At 37.5% G+C, this 18063-nt stretch overlaps 1 protein-coding gene across 11 annotated transcripts in view; it reads left to right on the top strand.

Moving 5' to 3' along the window:
• CPLANE1 (ciliogenesis and planar polarity effector complex subunit 1) overlaps window positions 1-18063 on the top strand; it is a 232391-nt gene that overhangs the window by 170918 nt on the left and 43410 nt on the right. For 7 of the 11 annotated variants that reach the window (XM_077116986.1, XM_077116987.1, XM_077116982.1 and 4 more), the window contains 4 exons: window positions 1788-1952; window positions 2068-2133; window positions 7272-7302; window positions 7914-8045. In XM_077116986.1, coding sequence (XP_076973101.1) covers window positions 1788-1952; window positions 2068-2133; window positions 7272-7302; window positions 7914-8045 — 394 coding nt within the window. Of the gene's footprint in view, window positions 1-1787; window positions 1953-2067; window positions 2134-7271; window positions 7303-7913; window positions 8046-18063 lie in introns of those variants that run through there. The other 4 variants (XM_077116984.1, XM_077116985.1, XM_077116988.1 and 1 more) reach the window with 3 other exon arrangements.

Genomic DNA, 18063 nt, shown 5'->3' with positions numbered 1-18063 from the left:
GTTACATAAGTGAACATCCTTGTTCATAGGAAATGTACACAGCAATATTAAGTGTTCAAGGAGTAGTATGTATGCAGCCTACACTCAAGTGTTAAGAAAATGGATAGATAAAACGATATGGTAAATGTGGTAAAATGTTAAAATTGATGAATCTGGGTATATGGGAGTGAGGGAGTTAGGGAAATGCTGGAGTTCTCCCTATGGAGTTTATATTATTTCTGTAACTGTTCTGTAAGTTTGAAAGCATTTCAAAAAAATTTTTTTCACAAATGAAAAAAGAAGTAGTAGTAGTAAAAAGGATATTTGGAAATTATTGAGTGCAATGTCTTGACACTCAGAGATAATTCCATACTACCTTCTCCAAGAAATGAATCAAGACAAACAGAATGATATGCTTTATGAACTTCCTGGGTCATGGACCAAGAAGGATGAGACTCCAAGGGGGTTGGCAGTAGTTAGGAATGGTAGAGGCCAGGCAGGGAATGGTGGAGGAGAGTCTGTGGGGTAGGGCCACAGGTTCCCATCCTCTATAACCACTCCTTTGTAATTTCCAACTCTATCTCTCAATGATGTACTCAGAGTGATTTCCTCAGATCTTTCACTTTAGTAATTATCTCTTTTGCAATGTCTTCCTTGCTGTTTCACTTATTCATTAGGATTTTAATTTTGGTGACTACATTTTTAATTTCTAAAAGTTCTATTTATTTATTTTGCAAATCTTTATGTTCTTTGTATATACTATCCTGTTCTTTTGTTATGGTTTCTCTTCTTTTATCTATTTAGTAATTTTAGTCACATTTTAGACCTTTTCAAATTTCATTGTCCTCATAATTCTCAGTGTTGATTCTGCAAACTGACTTTCTTTTGTGGGGTTTCTTGTTTTGTGTTTTTGCAATGTTTTTCATGGGCTTAGCTTTAGTGTGAGTTCTGCTGCGTTGTGTGTATTTGTCTTTGGAGTGGTTTTCATTTACTTCTTGCTGTCATTGAAGTGGAGAAAAAAAGATTTTGGACAGGCTTTTATATGTATTTCTTGCCCTAGCACTGTTGTAGTTTAGATAGCATAAATTCAGTCCCCATACCTCCTCAAGGCAAGACTGGGGTTTTGATTTCTCAGAGTTGGCTTAAGAACTTAGCATCCACTGTCCAGGGAGATGAAAATTTCTTTGCTCTTTCTCCAGGGCAGAGTTTTTCTTGTCCCCATTTTATGGCCAGAGTTATCCTTTAAAGCTCTGGGGTGTATGCCATTAGCTTAATTCCCTTCACTGCAGTCTGCAAAAATCACATCTCTTGCTCCTCTGTGAGCTCTCTCAACATCATTGTCCAATTATTGCTCTAGCTTTGAGTTTCTTTTTCTTTTCCACCACCAGAGTAGTTCTCTATTTAGAAGGCTTGGTTGTATATTAAACTTTTTAAAATTTAGCATTTTCGTGATTTTATAGCAGAATGTGAGCCTGTGTTCTTTAGCTCAATCCACAATAAATTTGTTTTTTTTTTTTACATGGGCAGGCACTGGGAATCGAACCCAGGTCCTCTGGCATCGCAGGCAAGCATTCCTGCCTGCTGAGCCACCGTGGCCCACCCAATAAACTTGTTTTTAATATAGGAGAGTTTAAGTTTTAAATTTCTTAATAAAATAATTCATTATACAGCAGAAAGCTATCAAAGTATATTGCAAACTTCAAATATATCCATATTACCATGTGGAACTGTTAGCTAATTGACATATCTAACCACATGATTTTTTTCTCAACAATTTTATTTTAATTGTAATATATACTCTGGATCAGTGCATTACCTGACTCATGTGGATAAAGAAGATCAAAGTGTCAAAGAAGAGACTTCAGAAGCTGAATTTTCCGTAACAGACAATCATCCTTGTCAGAAGGCCTGTGTGTTTCCTTCTGCTGATTTGGTTATCAGCCCTTCCAGTGACCAGAATACTACTTCCCTTGGTACTGTTCTTCATTTATATTTGTATTTTCTATTATAATGTTACTAAAAGGCATTTACTGGGAATATGGTTATGAATTTTTTGTGAAGCCTTTTTGCAATGTTTATTAATTTCAGGAGAAACGAGTTTAGAAATTGTGCAATTCACACAGAGAGCTGTGTCATCTGTTTTTTTCCTAAGATGTAGTATAACTATGCATCATATTTGTCTATAACATGAAATGTTAAATATACAGAAACTGAAATTGCTGTAATAGTTGGTTTTTACTAGAATTGAAAAACCCAAATTTTATACCATTTTGTGAAATTTGAGCTTTAATTTAATTATATTTAACACAATAATATCTGTCATTTATTGAGCCTCTCCCATGTGCCAGGCATTACAGTGTTTTCCACATATTAATCCTTGTTTAAGACTGTGACCTGAGAGCTAGCTGCCATTATCTTCATTTTACATTTGAAGCAGTTTCACTTAAGTTTAGTGCCACTAAAGATTCCTTTTCGTTTAGTGCTAGTAAATCATTAGTCCCAATGAATATATTTTGTTATATGAATACTTTTTTATTCATATTACTTTTTATTCATATTATTCAAATATAAATATGAATACTTTATTAGGATATAATAAAAAACATTTGAACCACTGAAAGTGGCTTGGAAATATTTTTTGTTCCTCAGATATTTATGGTCAATAATAGTGATTTTCCTTAGTGTTTTATTATTATTATTAAAGAAATATGAGCAGCAAAAAATGCTGTTTTTTAAACTTTTATTTATTGTATACTATAACATATATACAAAGACAGAATGAAAAAAAGCAATAGTTTTCAAAGCTCTCTTCAACAAGTACTTACAGGACAGATCCCAGAGTTTGTCATGGGCCACCATACCATCATCTCAGATTTTTCTTTCTAGCTGCTCCAGAACATTGAAGGCTAGAAGGAGTAATATATTTTTATCATCAATTTTTTTTGTGTGAAAAATAACATATATACAAAAAAGCAATGAATTTCAAAGCACAGTGCAACAATGAGTTATAGAACAGATTTCAGAGTTTGGTGTGGGTTACAATTCCACAATTTTATGTTTTTACTTCTAGCTGCTCTAAGGTACTGAAAACTAAAAAATGATCAATATAATGATCAGGAATCATACTCATTTGTTAAACCCTACCTTCTGTGTATAACTCCACCATCACCTTTAATCTTTCTTCCACTCTATAGGGGTAGGAAAAAATGCTATTTTTAAATAGCATTTACTTAAATAAAAGCTTTAAGACGCTGGCTTTAAAATCTTGTATTTTTTTTCTACATTCTTCATAGATTCTGTTTGAATTTTAGTCATCAGCGTATGAGGATAATAATTTCCACTTCACAGAGTTGTTTGCTATGATATTTGGCTAGCATATATAAAGGTTCTATCTGAAAACCTGTTAGATTCCTGTAGATTTTTGGTCGTTAGGAGCTTTCTTCTCTCCTATGGGGGAAAATTGGCAAATGAAGTTAAGCAGGACTCATTGGGCTAGGTTGTGGAGGGTTTTAATTGCAGCTAAGAAGTTTATACTCTGTTTTACACTTGGGGACCCCTGGAGAATTCTGGGGAGAGAAGTAAAATGAGATTTTGAGGAAGACTAGAATGAAAGCATGGAGCAATAATTAAGTTATTAAATTAGTTTCACTTATGAAAAATGAGGTCCTGGGAGTTGTTGTAAGAAAGGAAAAGGGCAGATGGATACAAGAGACTTTCTGAATAAATAACTCACAGTACTCAATTACTAAATAGATAAAAGAGGGAGAATAGAATGACTTTTTAGCATTGCCAAACTCTGGGAGCTAGGCCTGTGGCTAGGTCTGATGTTAAATTCTAGAGCACTTTGAGATCAAATTTAACAGGTTACAATGATGCTAGCATACATGAGTGACCATAACCAGCACAGATATTTAAACATGGAAATGGAGCTTGAATACTAGATGTAGGCTTGAAAAACAAATGTAAGAGCTTTTCATTGAATTACACAGTTAAGTCTGTTACCTGCAAGTAAAAAATGAAGAAGAGGGACAAGCCAAGGACCAACCTTGTAAAATGTCACTGCCTAGAATGAACCAAATTGGAAAGGTTGAAGACATAGTTTTCTACATAAGACTGCCCCCTCTTCTTCAAATTTTTTAAACAATTTTTATGGTTGTGACATATGTATACCACCACCCTGACTTCTGACACAAACTGCGATTTTGCAGAGTTTCCAAAACCACCCTCAACTCTAATAATTTGCTAGAAGGACTCATAGAACTCAGGTATCTGTTATACTCAAGGTCACAGTTTATTAAAATAAAATAAGCCAAAGAAAGAAAAGTGAAGCTTCTGTTGTACTCTTCTGTGAAATCAGGTCACATTATTCTCCCACCATCAATGTATGACAAAACACATGGAGTATTGGAAGCCAGGGAAACATGCCTGAGCTTTGGTGTCCAGAGTTTTTAATGGGCTTTCATTATGTAGGCATGATTGATTGATTGATTTGCCCATATGGTTGAACTCATAACCCAAAGCCCACAACCTAAATTATATGCTTGTCTTTCTAGAGTGTCCAGTCCCTTACCCTAAGACTATCATGGCAGGCCCCACCCTAAATTCCCATGCCTCCTCCCCCCAAACAAATATACTCCTATCAGGTTTGATATCGATTACCTCCTGGAAGCTGAGGGCAAAAGCCAGGCCTCTGATGGGCAGGGCCAAATTCTTTATTACACTATCATTCAGAGAGCAAGGGGACCTTCCCCTGTGAGGGAAACAAGTAAGCAGAATCTAGAGAAGAAATCTGCAACAAGAAGGAAGTGGCTGATAGTTCCATGTACCACCAGAAAGTCAGGTATGAAGACTGAATTCCAAGGATTTGAGGATACTTTTAGTGTAGCTGCAAGAGTAGAGAAATCAGGCTGGGGACAAAGGCATACTCGAGAAGCTATAAGTATAGACTACGTAATCAGGGTTTCTGAAGTAAAGGAAAGGAGGGAAATGAGATAATAGAAAGGAAATGAAAGCAAAGATTATTTTGTGATGGGGAGCTGTACCAATTCTTCAGTGTTTAAAGGCAGAAGGAAAGAGGAAGATAGTGGAAAAAGGCATTGAAAGAATCAGTTAGGGAGGTGGTTCATTCAGTATTATAATTAGGATGCAAACAAATAGAAGGAGAAATGTTAATAAAAGATACAGCACATATAAAGGTGGATAAAATGTTTTTGTCTAGTAATCAATGTATAAGTTAGAGAAACTGAATTACTTTTTAACAAAGCACAGAGTATAGATGCACTAGTGGACTTTTTTTTCTCCACATTGGCATTTTGGGAAGCTGAATGCTCATTCTCTTCTAATGCTCCAAATTAGTTTACCTTCTGTCTTTCAAAATTGACTTCTATTTCTTAGCACATTTTCTCACTATTTTTATAGAGTCAAGTATTTATCCATAGAGGAGGGATTTAATTTTGATAACAGCCAGAATTCAGAGGCAGTTCTGAAAAATGAAATGGATGATCAGGCCAAGGGTCACTGTTTGAATTAAAAATAAGGAATTGTGGTTATCAAGTGAAGAGGCTGATCTACCTGTATTTAGTAAATTAACTATGACGAGAAACCCAAAGGAAGAGTTCCAAAAATGGCTTTAAAATGGAGTAAGGATAGAATCTATTTAACTACTTTAAAGATATTTATTAGGATGTAAATATTCCTCTTTTAAGGAATAAGTTTTACTTCTTAGTAGTAAGACCTTTTATATCTGATTAATAAATACTTAACCACTATCATTATTTTATTTCAGTAGTTGAGGCTTTTCTTTGTAATAAACTGAATTGAGAATGGTCTTTGTCAGGAATCAAAGGCATTAAATTCTGTCATGTGAGAGAGTTTATCTCTAAACATGAAACTGTTTAGGAAGGAAGTTAATAAATTGATTTGTTATCAAAGTGGTCTGGAGTTCTTTAAACAAAGCAAAACTCTTTTAGCCATAATGATTGGGAAGTATTATTATTTGCCCAAGTTTGTGGGTGTAATGGTCATGGTCAAACCATACTAACTGCAGAAGAAAGGGCAACTTCATCTATGTTTGATGACTGGCAATATAGCCTTTAATGTAAGAGATCATTACATTTGACAAATCTCACCTACTTCCTTCCTATTTTGCAGTTTGGGTAAGTCTTGCTTTCTTAGAAATAAGCCAGTAGGGGCCACTCAAGCTCTGATTGGAAGTGTCTCTTTAATGTACTCTCTTTTCCAAGTAGTTTTCTTTACCTCATGAACCAAAGGCTATTAAGAGGTAGTATAGTTACAACAGTATAATACTAATCTTTAGATTTATATAAAGTATTTCCTCTTTTAGTTAAATTTAGTTAATTGCTGTTAAGAACTCCCAAATACCAGACTGAGAACAAAGATAATGTAAAATCATAGATTTGGGGATAAATAAAAGAAAAACCTACTTAAGAGAACAAATTTATTCAATGTTAAACAAATGTTAATGTGTAAATCTTAGAGGCAGGTTTGTCTTATCTTAGCCTAAAAGATCTTAACAAGGAAATTTTTTTCAAGAGGACGTGTCAGAGTACTTTTCCCTGTATTAACTCAATTTTCTTGAGAGTTAGACATTCAGAAAATTGAATACAGTGCTTTGCTTTAAAAACATATATTTAATAGACAAAACTTAATTATTTTTTGTGTCAACTTCTTCCAAGTAAATGATTCTTGGATTGAAATGAGGTATTTTCCCAATCTATTACTTTCAAATCACCAGAGGCTTTTTTTTACTCATATTTTGTTTGTTCTTGTAGAAGTCATCTAAACTGTGAACTAAGCAAAGAATGGTTGTACCTCCTAATGTTCATTATCCAGAGTGCTTTAGGGTAATGTTAAAATGTGTACAGTATTCACTACCAAATAGCATTTTCAAGAGAAGGATAAGTATGGTATTCATACGTATTTTAAAGCCAATTTGGAGGGCGAGCCATGGTAGCTCACCAGGCAGAGTTCTTGACTGCCATGCCAGAGGCCAGGTTTGATTTCCGGTACCTGCCCATGTTAAAAAAACAAAAATAAAATAATTTGTAGGGGCGGGCCACAGTGGCTCAGCAGGCAAGAATGCTTGCCTGCCATGCCAGAGGACCCGGGTTCGATTGCCAGTGCCTGCCCATGTAAAAAAATAAATAAATAAAACAATGTAGGCTTAAAAATTTTCAGTTTCTGGTTATATAATTTCTAAATCAGGTTAATTGAAAATAATAGTTAAAACTATTCTGAAACTTTTATTAATACTAATATTTCTTTTTTAAAAGGTATGACTAACAGTGATGGATTATTTGAGAGGTAAATATCTTTACTTCATAATTTTACTTAAAGTTGGATATAAATTATGTGTTATAGAAATTTTCATATGTTCATGAACTTCTTTTAGTGGTTTAAAGGAATATAATAAATTCTGTTGGAAATGTAGTGTTCTAAGAAACCGAGGATTGTTGAGACCCTTACTATTTTGATACAGGTTATTAAAATACAATGGCCTACATTTATTACATTTGCTTTTACTAAATATGTATTAAATTTCCATAGGCAGTGTGGGTGCACAGGTAGTTCAGTGGTAGAACTTTCACCTGCCATGTGGAAAACTTGGTTTTGGGTCCTAGATTATGCACCCACTCCCCCATCCTCCCCCAAATCCTTTTTTTCCCATAGGCAAACACAGTAGAGGTTTTCACCTGCAGCCCTTTGTTTGCTTTCTTTAGCGCAATACCAAGTCATTAGTCATTGATGGTTAGGCTTTTCCACTGAGAGATGCTAGAATTACAGAAATAGAAGGAACAGTAGATATGTTTATCTCTTTGTGTTAATTTATGCTCCTAGTCGGAGTATGCGTTTTCCTCATGTAATTACGTTGTAGATGCTGACTTACATTTCTCCAATTGCATTTGCAAATGAAGTGTTTCAGTAGATCCACTCCAGATGACTGGATTGACTGATGTTGCAGATATTATTGATGATCTTATAACAAAAGGTGGAGTTTCTAGTGAAGAGCTTGGATTAACTGAACAACAAGCTAAGATTTTCTCCAGGTAATCATTGAATACTTGGTTTTTAATCCATTTTAATGTTTGTGGTTTGAGAATGTTCAAAACTGGCCATATTTTAATGTGATTTCTGTGAAACAAATTCAAAGCTCAGAACAGATTTTTTTCTTCATAAATACATTTTATCATGTTTATGTGTCATTCCTTCCCCTCCCCCAACAGTATATAGGCTGGTTCATTTGAATAATACAGCATTCCTATGAGTTTTCCCAAGGTCTCATCACTCTAAGTACAACATAAAATTAATTTTAATACTTCTTATACATAATTAATGATTTAAATTCATAGTATTATACCTTAAATATTAGTCCCTTAGAATAAATTTAAAATAGCTTTTCCTTGCAACATTAGGTTAAAATGTTTTTCTTTGCTTTCCTTCCTTGACCAGCAACTGGTTCCTCATAGAATGAAGGCTGACTCTTCTACCAATACTTCCCTGAAATACATATACATCTTGGCTAGCTTATATAAAATAATCAGACCTATGAATAGTCAGATATGCTTCTTTATTTCCTAGTTCAATTCTATTTATCACCTCAGTGAAAATGTAGTATATATAATTGAACTTGCAAGGCTGCTACCTGGAATAAAAGACATTTTCTATTTAAAAGAATAAAAGACAATTTCTATTTAATTAGTGGAATTATCTTTTGTATTATGACCTTAAATCAAGACCATATAGACCCTGTCTACCTTGTAAAACACATTTGATTGCCTTCAATCACATATTAAGTTTATGATCATTTTATGAATATTTCATCAATATTCTATTAAATGTTGAGAATTGGAATAAAAATAATGTATGGTTTCATTTCTCAAATGGTGATGGAACTATAAATTCATAGCATGACATAAGACCAAGTATATGCTACAGAAGCTCAGGGAAAGAGAACCAGGCAAAGTAGGCAACTTCATCAGCAATTGTATTTGAACTATATCTCAAAGGATCCATAGAAATTCCTGTGGCTAGTAACTGAAGGAAAGGATATTCTAGGCAGAGGAAATATAATATGCAAAGATATGGTAGACCATGAAGAGCAAATAGTTAAATGGGTTGCAGAGGGAGAGAGGGGCTAATTGGGAATGTTGACTGAGAATTAGGGACCAAAGACACTCACTGGGTTCACCTTATTGGCAAGCCGAGGAGGGAGTCAACAAAGGGTTCAAAGACTAGAAGCGGAGCTAGGTACTTTAGAGAATAGGTGGATTGGAATGGAGAGTGTAGGGTAACAGGACTGAGTAAACATGGGAAACTGTCAAGAAGAGGTGAATAATAGCTTTCCAACTTGGATGACGGAGTTGATGATAATATCTTTTCCAAGATAGAGAATGCAGTTTTAGATATGCTGTAAGGTGCCAGAAGAACATTTGGTTAGTAATGTTCTTTGGTAGGTTAGTTTTAGGTCCTTCAGGAAGAAGTTCTCAAGATAGTATTCGGAAGCATAAGGGATTTATTTGGAGAAATGCCAGTGAGGGAAAAAGGGGAGGGAGCCAGGGGAGGTGGAGACAGACACCAGACTGCAGTGCCAGTGTGGATCTGACCCAGTGTCAGAGGGCCCTGGGACTCAGCATAGATTAGTATTCATGGCTATAATTTATTATGATAAAACAGTTCAAAGCAAAATCAGCAAAGAAAAAGAGACATGATGTAAAAGTCTGTGGAAGAAGCTTCTTGCAGTGAAGCCACACAAGACACACTTAATTCTTCCTGCAGTGAGTTATGACAACACATATGAAATGCTTTCTACGAGGGAAGCTGATTAGACTACTCAGTGCCAGGGTTTTTATTGGCGGCTGGTCAAGTAAGCACCCTCTGCTTAGCATGTACCAAGATTTCAGATTCCTGAAAAGAAACCAGATGTTCAGCATAAGCCATATTGTTTGTATAACACTTTAAGCCCAGTGAGCCACTCCTAAAAGTTTTGGGAATGGTGGGAACCCTCCTGAAATCAAAGTTTCCAAATGCGAGCCCAGGGGCTAGCCTTGCAAGCAGGCCTTTTTAAGGATAGCAGTCGCAGGCCTGCTATTTTATTTTCTCCACACATCCCTATGAAGGAGAGAGAAGAGAAAGGAGGGTTGGGTAGAGTCTCAGTTTACAGAGCAATTCTAAGTTTCAGTCAAGCTGATGGGAAAGTCCTCAAGCCATAATTGCCAGAGGAGTCCTGCATCTCAGGAATGGGCCAGTGTTATATCCCTGCTGTGTTCAGCTATTGGTTGGGAGCAGCCCATGGGAAGCATAGTCTTGGAGCAGAAGCAGGGATGGCTCCAGAAAGGCAGCAGCTGGGGCCTTTGGTGAGTTATGCTCCCTGCAGCAGATCAGAATGGCGTCTTTTCATGACTGCCACACTCTATCCCTTATACCGTACAGATGAGTAACTGTTCCATGATTCCTATGGCCTCTCTTCCTAAGAGAAAATTTAGAAGAGATTGTTTAGTAAGAGGAACTGTAGCTCTGGTCACTATGGTTGATCGCAGACCTGCAGCTAGTACTTATGATCTACCTTCTCCACTATCCATTCTAAATTCCCTTCACCATCAGCTATCATCTTGGTAGGTCTTGGTCTGATTTACTGTGAGGACTGAACTCTTGATTATAACATCTTTCTCATTCTCTGCTGCAGATGACATGGCCTTTTTTCCGAATCCCACAAGGTCTTGCCGTATGCTCTATAATGCATTTTTCTCACTTCTGGCATGTCTGATGCCACAGAGTCTTCCAGAACATATGACCCAGGTGACAAAGTTGCTGGCACCACAGCCTGAACCTTCTGCAGAATGTGTTCCTGCTCTGGGCCCTACTCAGAATTAGTCTTTTGTGACATCTGTTATATGGTCTGGAGCAGATTCCTAGATATAAAATATATTGCTTCCAGAATCCAAAGAGGCCTACCACGTGCTGTGCTTCCTTTCTTTTGGTAAGGGTTGCAAAATGGAGCAGTTCATTTTTTATTATGGAGGAATATTTGGCATTTACCTGACCGCTGAACATCTAAAAACTTTACTGAAGTACCGGATCCCTGAATCATCATGGGGTTACCTCCTCCTGCGTAGCAGTTATTTCTTGTTTGTTCTCTAGTAACATCATCAATGGAATGGATCAATAGGAGGTTCTGTCCAGATTTCTTCATATTGTTATGATAGTTAACATAGCCCTGAGGAAAAACTGTAAATAGATATTGTTGACTGTCCCACATGAATACAGACTATTTTTGACCCTCTTTTTGAATCAAAATGGCAAAGATCACATTGACCAATCAGTGATCACATACCAGATATGTGAGGCCTTATTAATCTGCTCTAGGAACAGTATGACATCCAGCACAGCAGCTGCAAACCAGACTACCCCTTGGATGCTCCTGCATCCATCTGGTTTTTTGTGCAGGAGCCAAACTGGAAAATTAAATGGGGAAAATTAAAGACCCTGATATCACTTAGGCCCTAGACCCAAAAGTCCTCAAAATTTCTGGTAGTCCCATTTTTATAGTCTACAGTTATCTGAGTACTGTAGACCCCCGGTGAGAAGTACTAAGAGAATCATAACATTATATTCTTGCAAAAATATTGCAGTCTTTTTTCTGGGGACTGGCCACTTCTGTGGTCAGTGGAATCCAGGTCTGAAAATTTGCTCAGGTAGGGAAAGGGAGCAAGAGATTGCGACTTTATTATTGCAGTGACCACTCTAAACCTTCTGCTCCTCTGTTCTTCTCTAGTTTTGATTGTAGATGTTAAGCAGCATGCTTGTTGGCTGCACATTTATTCTGTCACTGGGGATACTATGTTCTCTCCCTCTCTTTATTTAAAGCTATTTTATTGAGATATATCATGCAGTCCATACAAAGTGCACAATCAGTGGCTTTTAGTGTAATCACAGAGTTATGAATTTATCACCACAATATTAGAACATTTTCATTACTCCAAAAAGAAAAAACCCATACCTCTTTGCAGTTACTGTCAATCCCTCTATCCTTCCTTCCCCAGCCTACATAACTGCTAATCTATTTCTGTCTGTCTCTCTCTCTCTCTCTCTCTCTATATATATATATATATATATATATATATGTATTTTTCTTTTTTTGGTGTGTGGTCTGGGAATCAAACCCGGGTCTCCCACATGACAGGTGAGCATTCTACAACTGAACCACCCATGCACCCCCAGTTCTGTCTCTATAGATTTATTTATATTTATGTTTTATACAACTGGAACCATACCATATGTAGTAGTTTGTGTCTGGCATCTTTTTTCTTTTTTATTTTTTTATCTTTTATTAATTAAAAAAATTACAAGAAACACAAACATTCCCAACACATACACTCAGCAATTCACAATGTCATCACATAGTTGCATATTCATCATCATGATCATTTCCCAGAACATTAGCATCAATTCAGAAAAAGAAATAAAAAGACAACAGAAAAATATAACAAACAGAAAAAAAAAAAATTTTACAGGCCAAACCCCTTACTGATCCCTTTCATTGATCACTAGCATTTCAAACTAAATTCATTTTAACATTTGTTTCCCCTATTATTTATTTTTATAACATATGTTCCTCTCATCTGTTGATAAAGTAGATAAAAGGAGCATCAGACACAAGGTTTTCACAATCACACAGTCACAATATGAAAGCTATATCATTATACAATCATCATCAAGAAACATGGCTACCGGAACACAGCTCTACATTTTCAGGCAGTTCCCTCCAGCCTCTCCGTTACATCTTGGATAACAAGGTGATATCTACTTAATGCATAAGAATAACCTCCAGGATAACCTCTCGACTCTCTTTGGAATCTCTCAGCCATTGACACTTTGTCTCGTTTCACTCTACCCCCTTTTGGTCGAGAAGGTTTTCTCAATCCCTTGATGCTGGGTCTCAGCTCATTCTAGAGTTTTTCTCAATCCCTTGATGCTGAATCTCAGCTCATTCTGGGATTTCTGTCCCACGCTGCCAGGAAGATCCACACTCCTGGTAGTTGTGTCCCACGTAGACAGGGGGAGGGTAGTGAGTCTGCTTGCTGTGTTGGCTGGAGAGAGAGGCCACATCTGAGCAACAAAAGAGGTTCTCTTGGGGGTGACTCTTAGGCTTAATTTTAAGTAGACTTGACCTATCCCCTGTGTGGTTAAGTTTCATATGAACAAACCCCAAGACTGGGGGCTCAGCCTATAGCTTTCGTTGTCCACACTGCTTGTGAGAATATCAAGAATTCAACTTGGGGAAGTTGAGTTTTCCCCTGTTCTCACCATTCCCCAAAAGGGACTTTGCAAATACTTTTCCACTCACTGATCAAATCACTCTGGGATTCATCAGGGCATCACCTGGACAAACCAACAAAATCTCATGTCCTGTACAAAGTTCCATGTACTTAAGGTGTTCAATCAACTATTTGCATAAGTTATATTAGGAGATGCACTAGTCAAAGTGTAGATTTGTACCAAAAAACATTTTTTGCTTTAGTCTCATACATTAGTTGAAATTTAAAAATATTAAGTACCATCTATTTTCAGCACACTGCAGTAATGACATTCTTTTGTTCTTCCTCATGCAAAAACATTTTTTAAATTTGTACATTTTGTCACTGTCATTATACACTCCAGGCATTCCTAGATTACACCATCTCAATCTTTATCGTCTATCTTTCTTTGTGATTTCATTTATGCCCCAGCCCTCCTCCCTCTATCATTCTCATATGCAGCTTCATTCAGTGTTTTAACATAATTGTATTACAGTTAGGTAATATTGTGCTGTCCATTTCTGAGTTTTTATATTCAGTCCTGTTGCACAATCTGTATCCCTTCAGCTCCAATTACCCAATAGCTTACCCTATTTCTATCTCCTGATGGTCTCTGTTACCAAAGAAATATTCCAAGTTTATTCACTCATGTCAGTTCATATCAGTGAGACCATACAGTATTTGTCCTTTTGTTTCTGGCTAATCACACTCAGCATAATGTCTTAAGGTCCATTCATGTTGTTACATACTTCATAACTTTATTCTGCCTTACAGCTGCATAATATTCCATCTTATGTAAATGCCACAGTTTGTTTAGCCACCCATCTGTTGATGGACATTTTGGCTGTTTCCATCTCTGGGTAATCGTTAATAATGCTGCTATAAACATTGGTGTGTAAATGTCCATTTGAGTCCTTGGCCTCGTGTCCTTTGAGTAGAGACAGCATATAGATGGGTCCTGTTTTTTAATCCATTCTGCCAGACTATGTCTTTTGATTGGAGAGTTTAATCCATTAACATTCAGTGTTATTACTGCATGGTTAGTACTTTCTTCTACTATTTTGACTTCTGGATTTTAATTGTCATATCTAATTTTCCTTGTTTTTACCTTTACTCATAGTCTTCCTTTCTACACTCTTCTCCACACCTCTCTCTTCTGTCTTCCTATCTGTCTCTAGTGGTCCCTTTAGTATTTCTTGCAGAGCTGGTCTCTTGGTCACAAATTCTCTCAGTGATTTTTTGTCAGAAAACGTTTTAATTTCTCCCTCATTTTGAAGGACAATTTTGCTGGATATAGAATTCTTGGTTGGCGGTTTTTCTCTTTTAATAATTTAGATATATTATCCCACTGTCTTCTCGCCTCCATGGTTTCTGCTGAGAGATCTGCACATAGTCTTATTGGGCTTCCCTTGTATGTGATGGGTTGCTTTTCTCTTGCTGCTTTCAAGATCCTCTCTTTCTCTTTGACCTCTGACATTCTGATTATTAAATGTCTTGGAGTATGTCTATTTGGATCTATTCTCTTTGGGGTATGCTGCCCTTCTTGGATCTGTAATTTTAGGTCTTTCATAAGAGTTGGGAAATTTTCAGTGATAATTTCTTCCATTAGTTTTTCTCCTCCTTTTCCCTTCTCTTCTCCTTCCGGGACCCCCACAACACATATGTTTATGCGCTTTATATTATCATTCAGTTCCCTAAGTCCCTGCTCATATTTTTCCATTTTTTTCCCTATAGTTTCTGTATCTGGTTGGATTTCAGATGTTCCATCCTCCAGTTCACTAATCTTACGTTCTGTCTCTCGAAATCTACCATTGTAGGTTTTCATTGTTTTTTTCATCTCTTCTACTGTGTCTTTCATCCCCATAAGTTCCGTGATTTGTTTTTTCAGACTTTCCATTTCTTCTTTTTGTTCGTTCCTTGCCTTCTTCATATCCTCCCTCAATTCATTGATTTGGTTTTTGATGACGTTTTTCATGTTTGTTCGTATATTCTGAAATAGTTGTTTCAGCTCTTCTATCTCATTTGAACTATTGGTTTGTTCCTTTGACTGGGATGGCCCAGTCTTCAATTTTCCTAGTGTGAGTTGTTATTTTTTGCTGGCATCTAGGCATTTAATTATCTTAAGTAGTTTATTCTGGAGATTGCTTTCACTTCTTTTGTCTAGGGTTTTCTTGCTGGATGAATTTGTTGTCTATCTGTTCTTTTACATTCCATTCAGCTTTATCTGGACCTTTATCTTAAGTTTTAACAGAGTAGAATTTTTCAGTTCTTGTTTTCTTGTTTCTTGCCCTGCTTGTGTGGTGCCTTCCCCCCACACACACACACTTAGGAGGGTTTACTTAGGTATTATAGACCCCAGCCAGATTTTCCCAGACCAAACTGGCCTCCTATCGGGAGGAAAGAGTCACCTGCGTTGGTTTTCCCTGAGGGTGAGACCCAGCAGGTTGAATGACTTTCCTGTGAAGTCTCTGTACTCTGTTTTTCTTATCCTGCTCAGTATGTGGCGCTTGTCTGGATGCAGGTCCCACCAGCATAAGATGATGCGGTACCTTTAACTTGGCAGACTCTCCCTGCTGGGGGCATGGTGGAGACAGAGGAGAGGTTGTAGGCTGGTTTTAATGGCTTCAAATTACCACGCCCTGGTGTCTGAATTCCTTGATGGAGGGATTCCACCTGGGTGGGGCTTCACCCCTCCCCTGGGGAAGGCACAGGCTCCAGATAAGCCCCCAAAAGAGCTCACTTCTGACTATGCCTGGGGCAGTTGCAGCCTGAAAAGTCCTGCCACTGTATCCAGAGGCAGTCAAGCCTTTGTAGATACAGAGCCACAAAAACCTCTGTTTCCTTCTCTTTTTTTCCCCCTTTTTCTGTCAGTCCTGCCCCCTTGGCGCCAGGGCAAAAATGAGCAACCTCCGCTTTTATCAGGTTCACCTAGGCTGGGGGCCTATTTTTAGTAGTCAGAATTTGTTAATTAGTTCCACAATTGGCGTTTGATTGTGCCCGGTCCCTGCTGCTGGTAAAGTCCTTTCCTTTCCCCTCTGGGAAGCGGCCTGTGGGGGAGGGGTGCTGGCCGCCGCAGCTTTGGGATCTCACGGTTCTGGGGGGTGCTCTCAGCCGGTCCAGTTGGTCCAGACTGGGGTACGCTGTGTGTCCGGTCACTATCGTGTCTCCGGGAGCTGTTCTGTACTGTTTCTGGTTATTTAGTAGTTGTTCTGGAGAACGAACTAAAATGCGCACGTTAAGCCGCCATCTTGACCCGGAAGTCCCTTTTTTTTTTTAACATGCTTTTCTAAAATGATATAGTATATACAGTATATATAGAGATGTGATGGTATTATTCCTGAACTCAATTCAGTTGGTAGTTTTATCTGTCTTTATGCCTGGACCATGCTGCTATACCTTTGTGGTATGCTTTAAACTCAGGAAATGTGAGTCCTCCAATGTTCCTTTTCATGATGTTTTTGATATTCAGTATTCAGAGTTCTTTACCCTTCCAAATAAATGTGATAATTGGCTTTTTAAATTTTACTGCAATTTTATTGATATATATTCACATAACGTGTATGTTCTAGTTTGCTAAGCTGCTGGAATGCAACACACCAGAGACAGATTGGCTTTTAATAAAAGGGGATTTATTTCATTAGTTCTTCAGAGGAAAGGCAGCTGACTTTCCACTGAGGGTCTTTGTTACATGGGAAGGCACAGAGTGATCTCTGCTGGCCTTCTCTCCATGTCTCTGGGTTCCAACAACTTTTCCTGGGGTGATTTCTTTCTGCATCTCTGAAGGCTTGGGCTGAGCTGAGAGTGCTGAGATGAGATATACTGAGCTACTTGGGCTGTGCTACATTGAGCTCTTTCATTTAAGCACCAGCCAATTAAATCAAACATCATTCATTACAGCAGGCATACCTCTTAGCCAACTGCAGAAATTAATGAGCAACCGATGAGGTTCACAGCAACAGAACTAGGTACCTTCACCTGTTCAAGTTGACAACTGAATCTAACTACCACAGTGTGTAATCCTCCAAAGTGTACAATCAGTGGTTCACAGTAACGTCATATAGCAGTGTTCACCATCACAATTAAGTTTTTTGTGAAAAATAACATATATACAAAAAAGGAATAAATTTCAAAGCACACTGCAACAATGAGTTGTAAAACAGATTTCAGAGTTTGGTATGGGTTACAATTCCACAATTTTAGGATTTTACTACTAGCTGCTGAAAGGCACTGGAGCCTAAAAGAAATATCAGTGTAATGATTTAGTAATCATTTGTTAAACCTTATCTTCTCTGTATAATTATGCCATCTTCTTTGATCTTTCTCCCACTCATTAGGGGTATGTGGGCTGTGCGCATTCAAACATTTTCATCTTGGAAGGGGCTGTGGATAATATAGGATAGGGGGATGAAACTGGTTGATGTTCTAGAGAGGCTGACTCCTCTGCGTATCAGGACTTAACTGGCCTAAGAACCCATATGGAGGTTGTAGGTTTCTGGAAAGTAATCCTAGTGCATGGAATCTTTGCAGAATCTCAGATAAAGCCCTAGGTGTTCTTTAGGATTGGCAGGAAGGGTTTTGGTTGGGGTTTGGCAATAGGTAGCAATGTCTAATTGAAGCTTGCATAAGAGTAGACTCTATTTGAACTCTCAGAGTAGCGTCTTGACTCTATTTGAACTCTCTCAGCCACCAGTACCTTATTTGTTATATTTCTTTTCCCCTTTTTGATCAGGATGGCATTGTTGATCCCATGATACCAGGACAGGCTCATCCC

Source organism: Tamandua tetradactyla, chromosome 9 (assembly GCF_023851605.1).
Source record: "Tamandua tetradactyla isolate mTamTet1 chromosome 9, mTamTet1.pri, whole genome shotgun sequence".
In the NCBI taxonomy this organism is placed as follows: Eukaryota; Metazoa; Chordata; class Mammalia; order Pilosa; family Myrmecophagidae; genus Tamandua; species Tamandua tetradactyla.
This window is presented reverse-complemented; position numbering and strand designations above follow the sequence as displayed.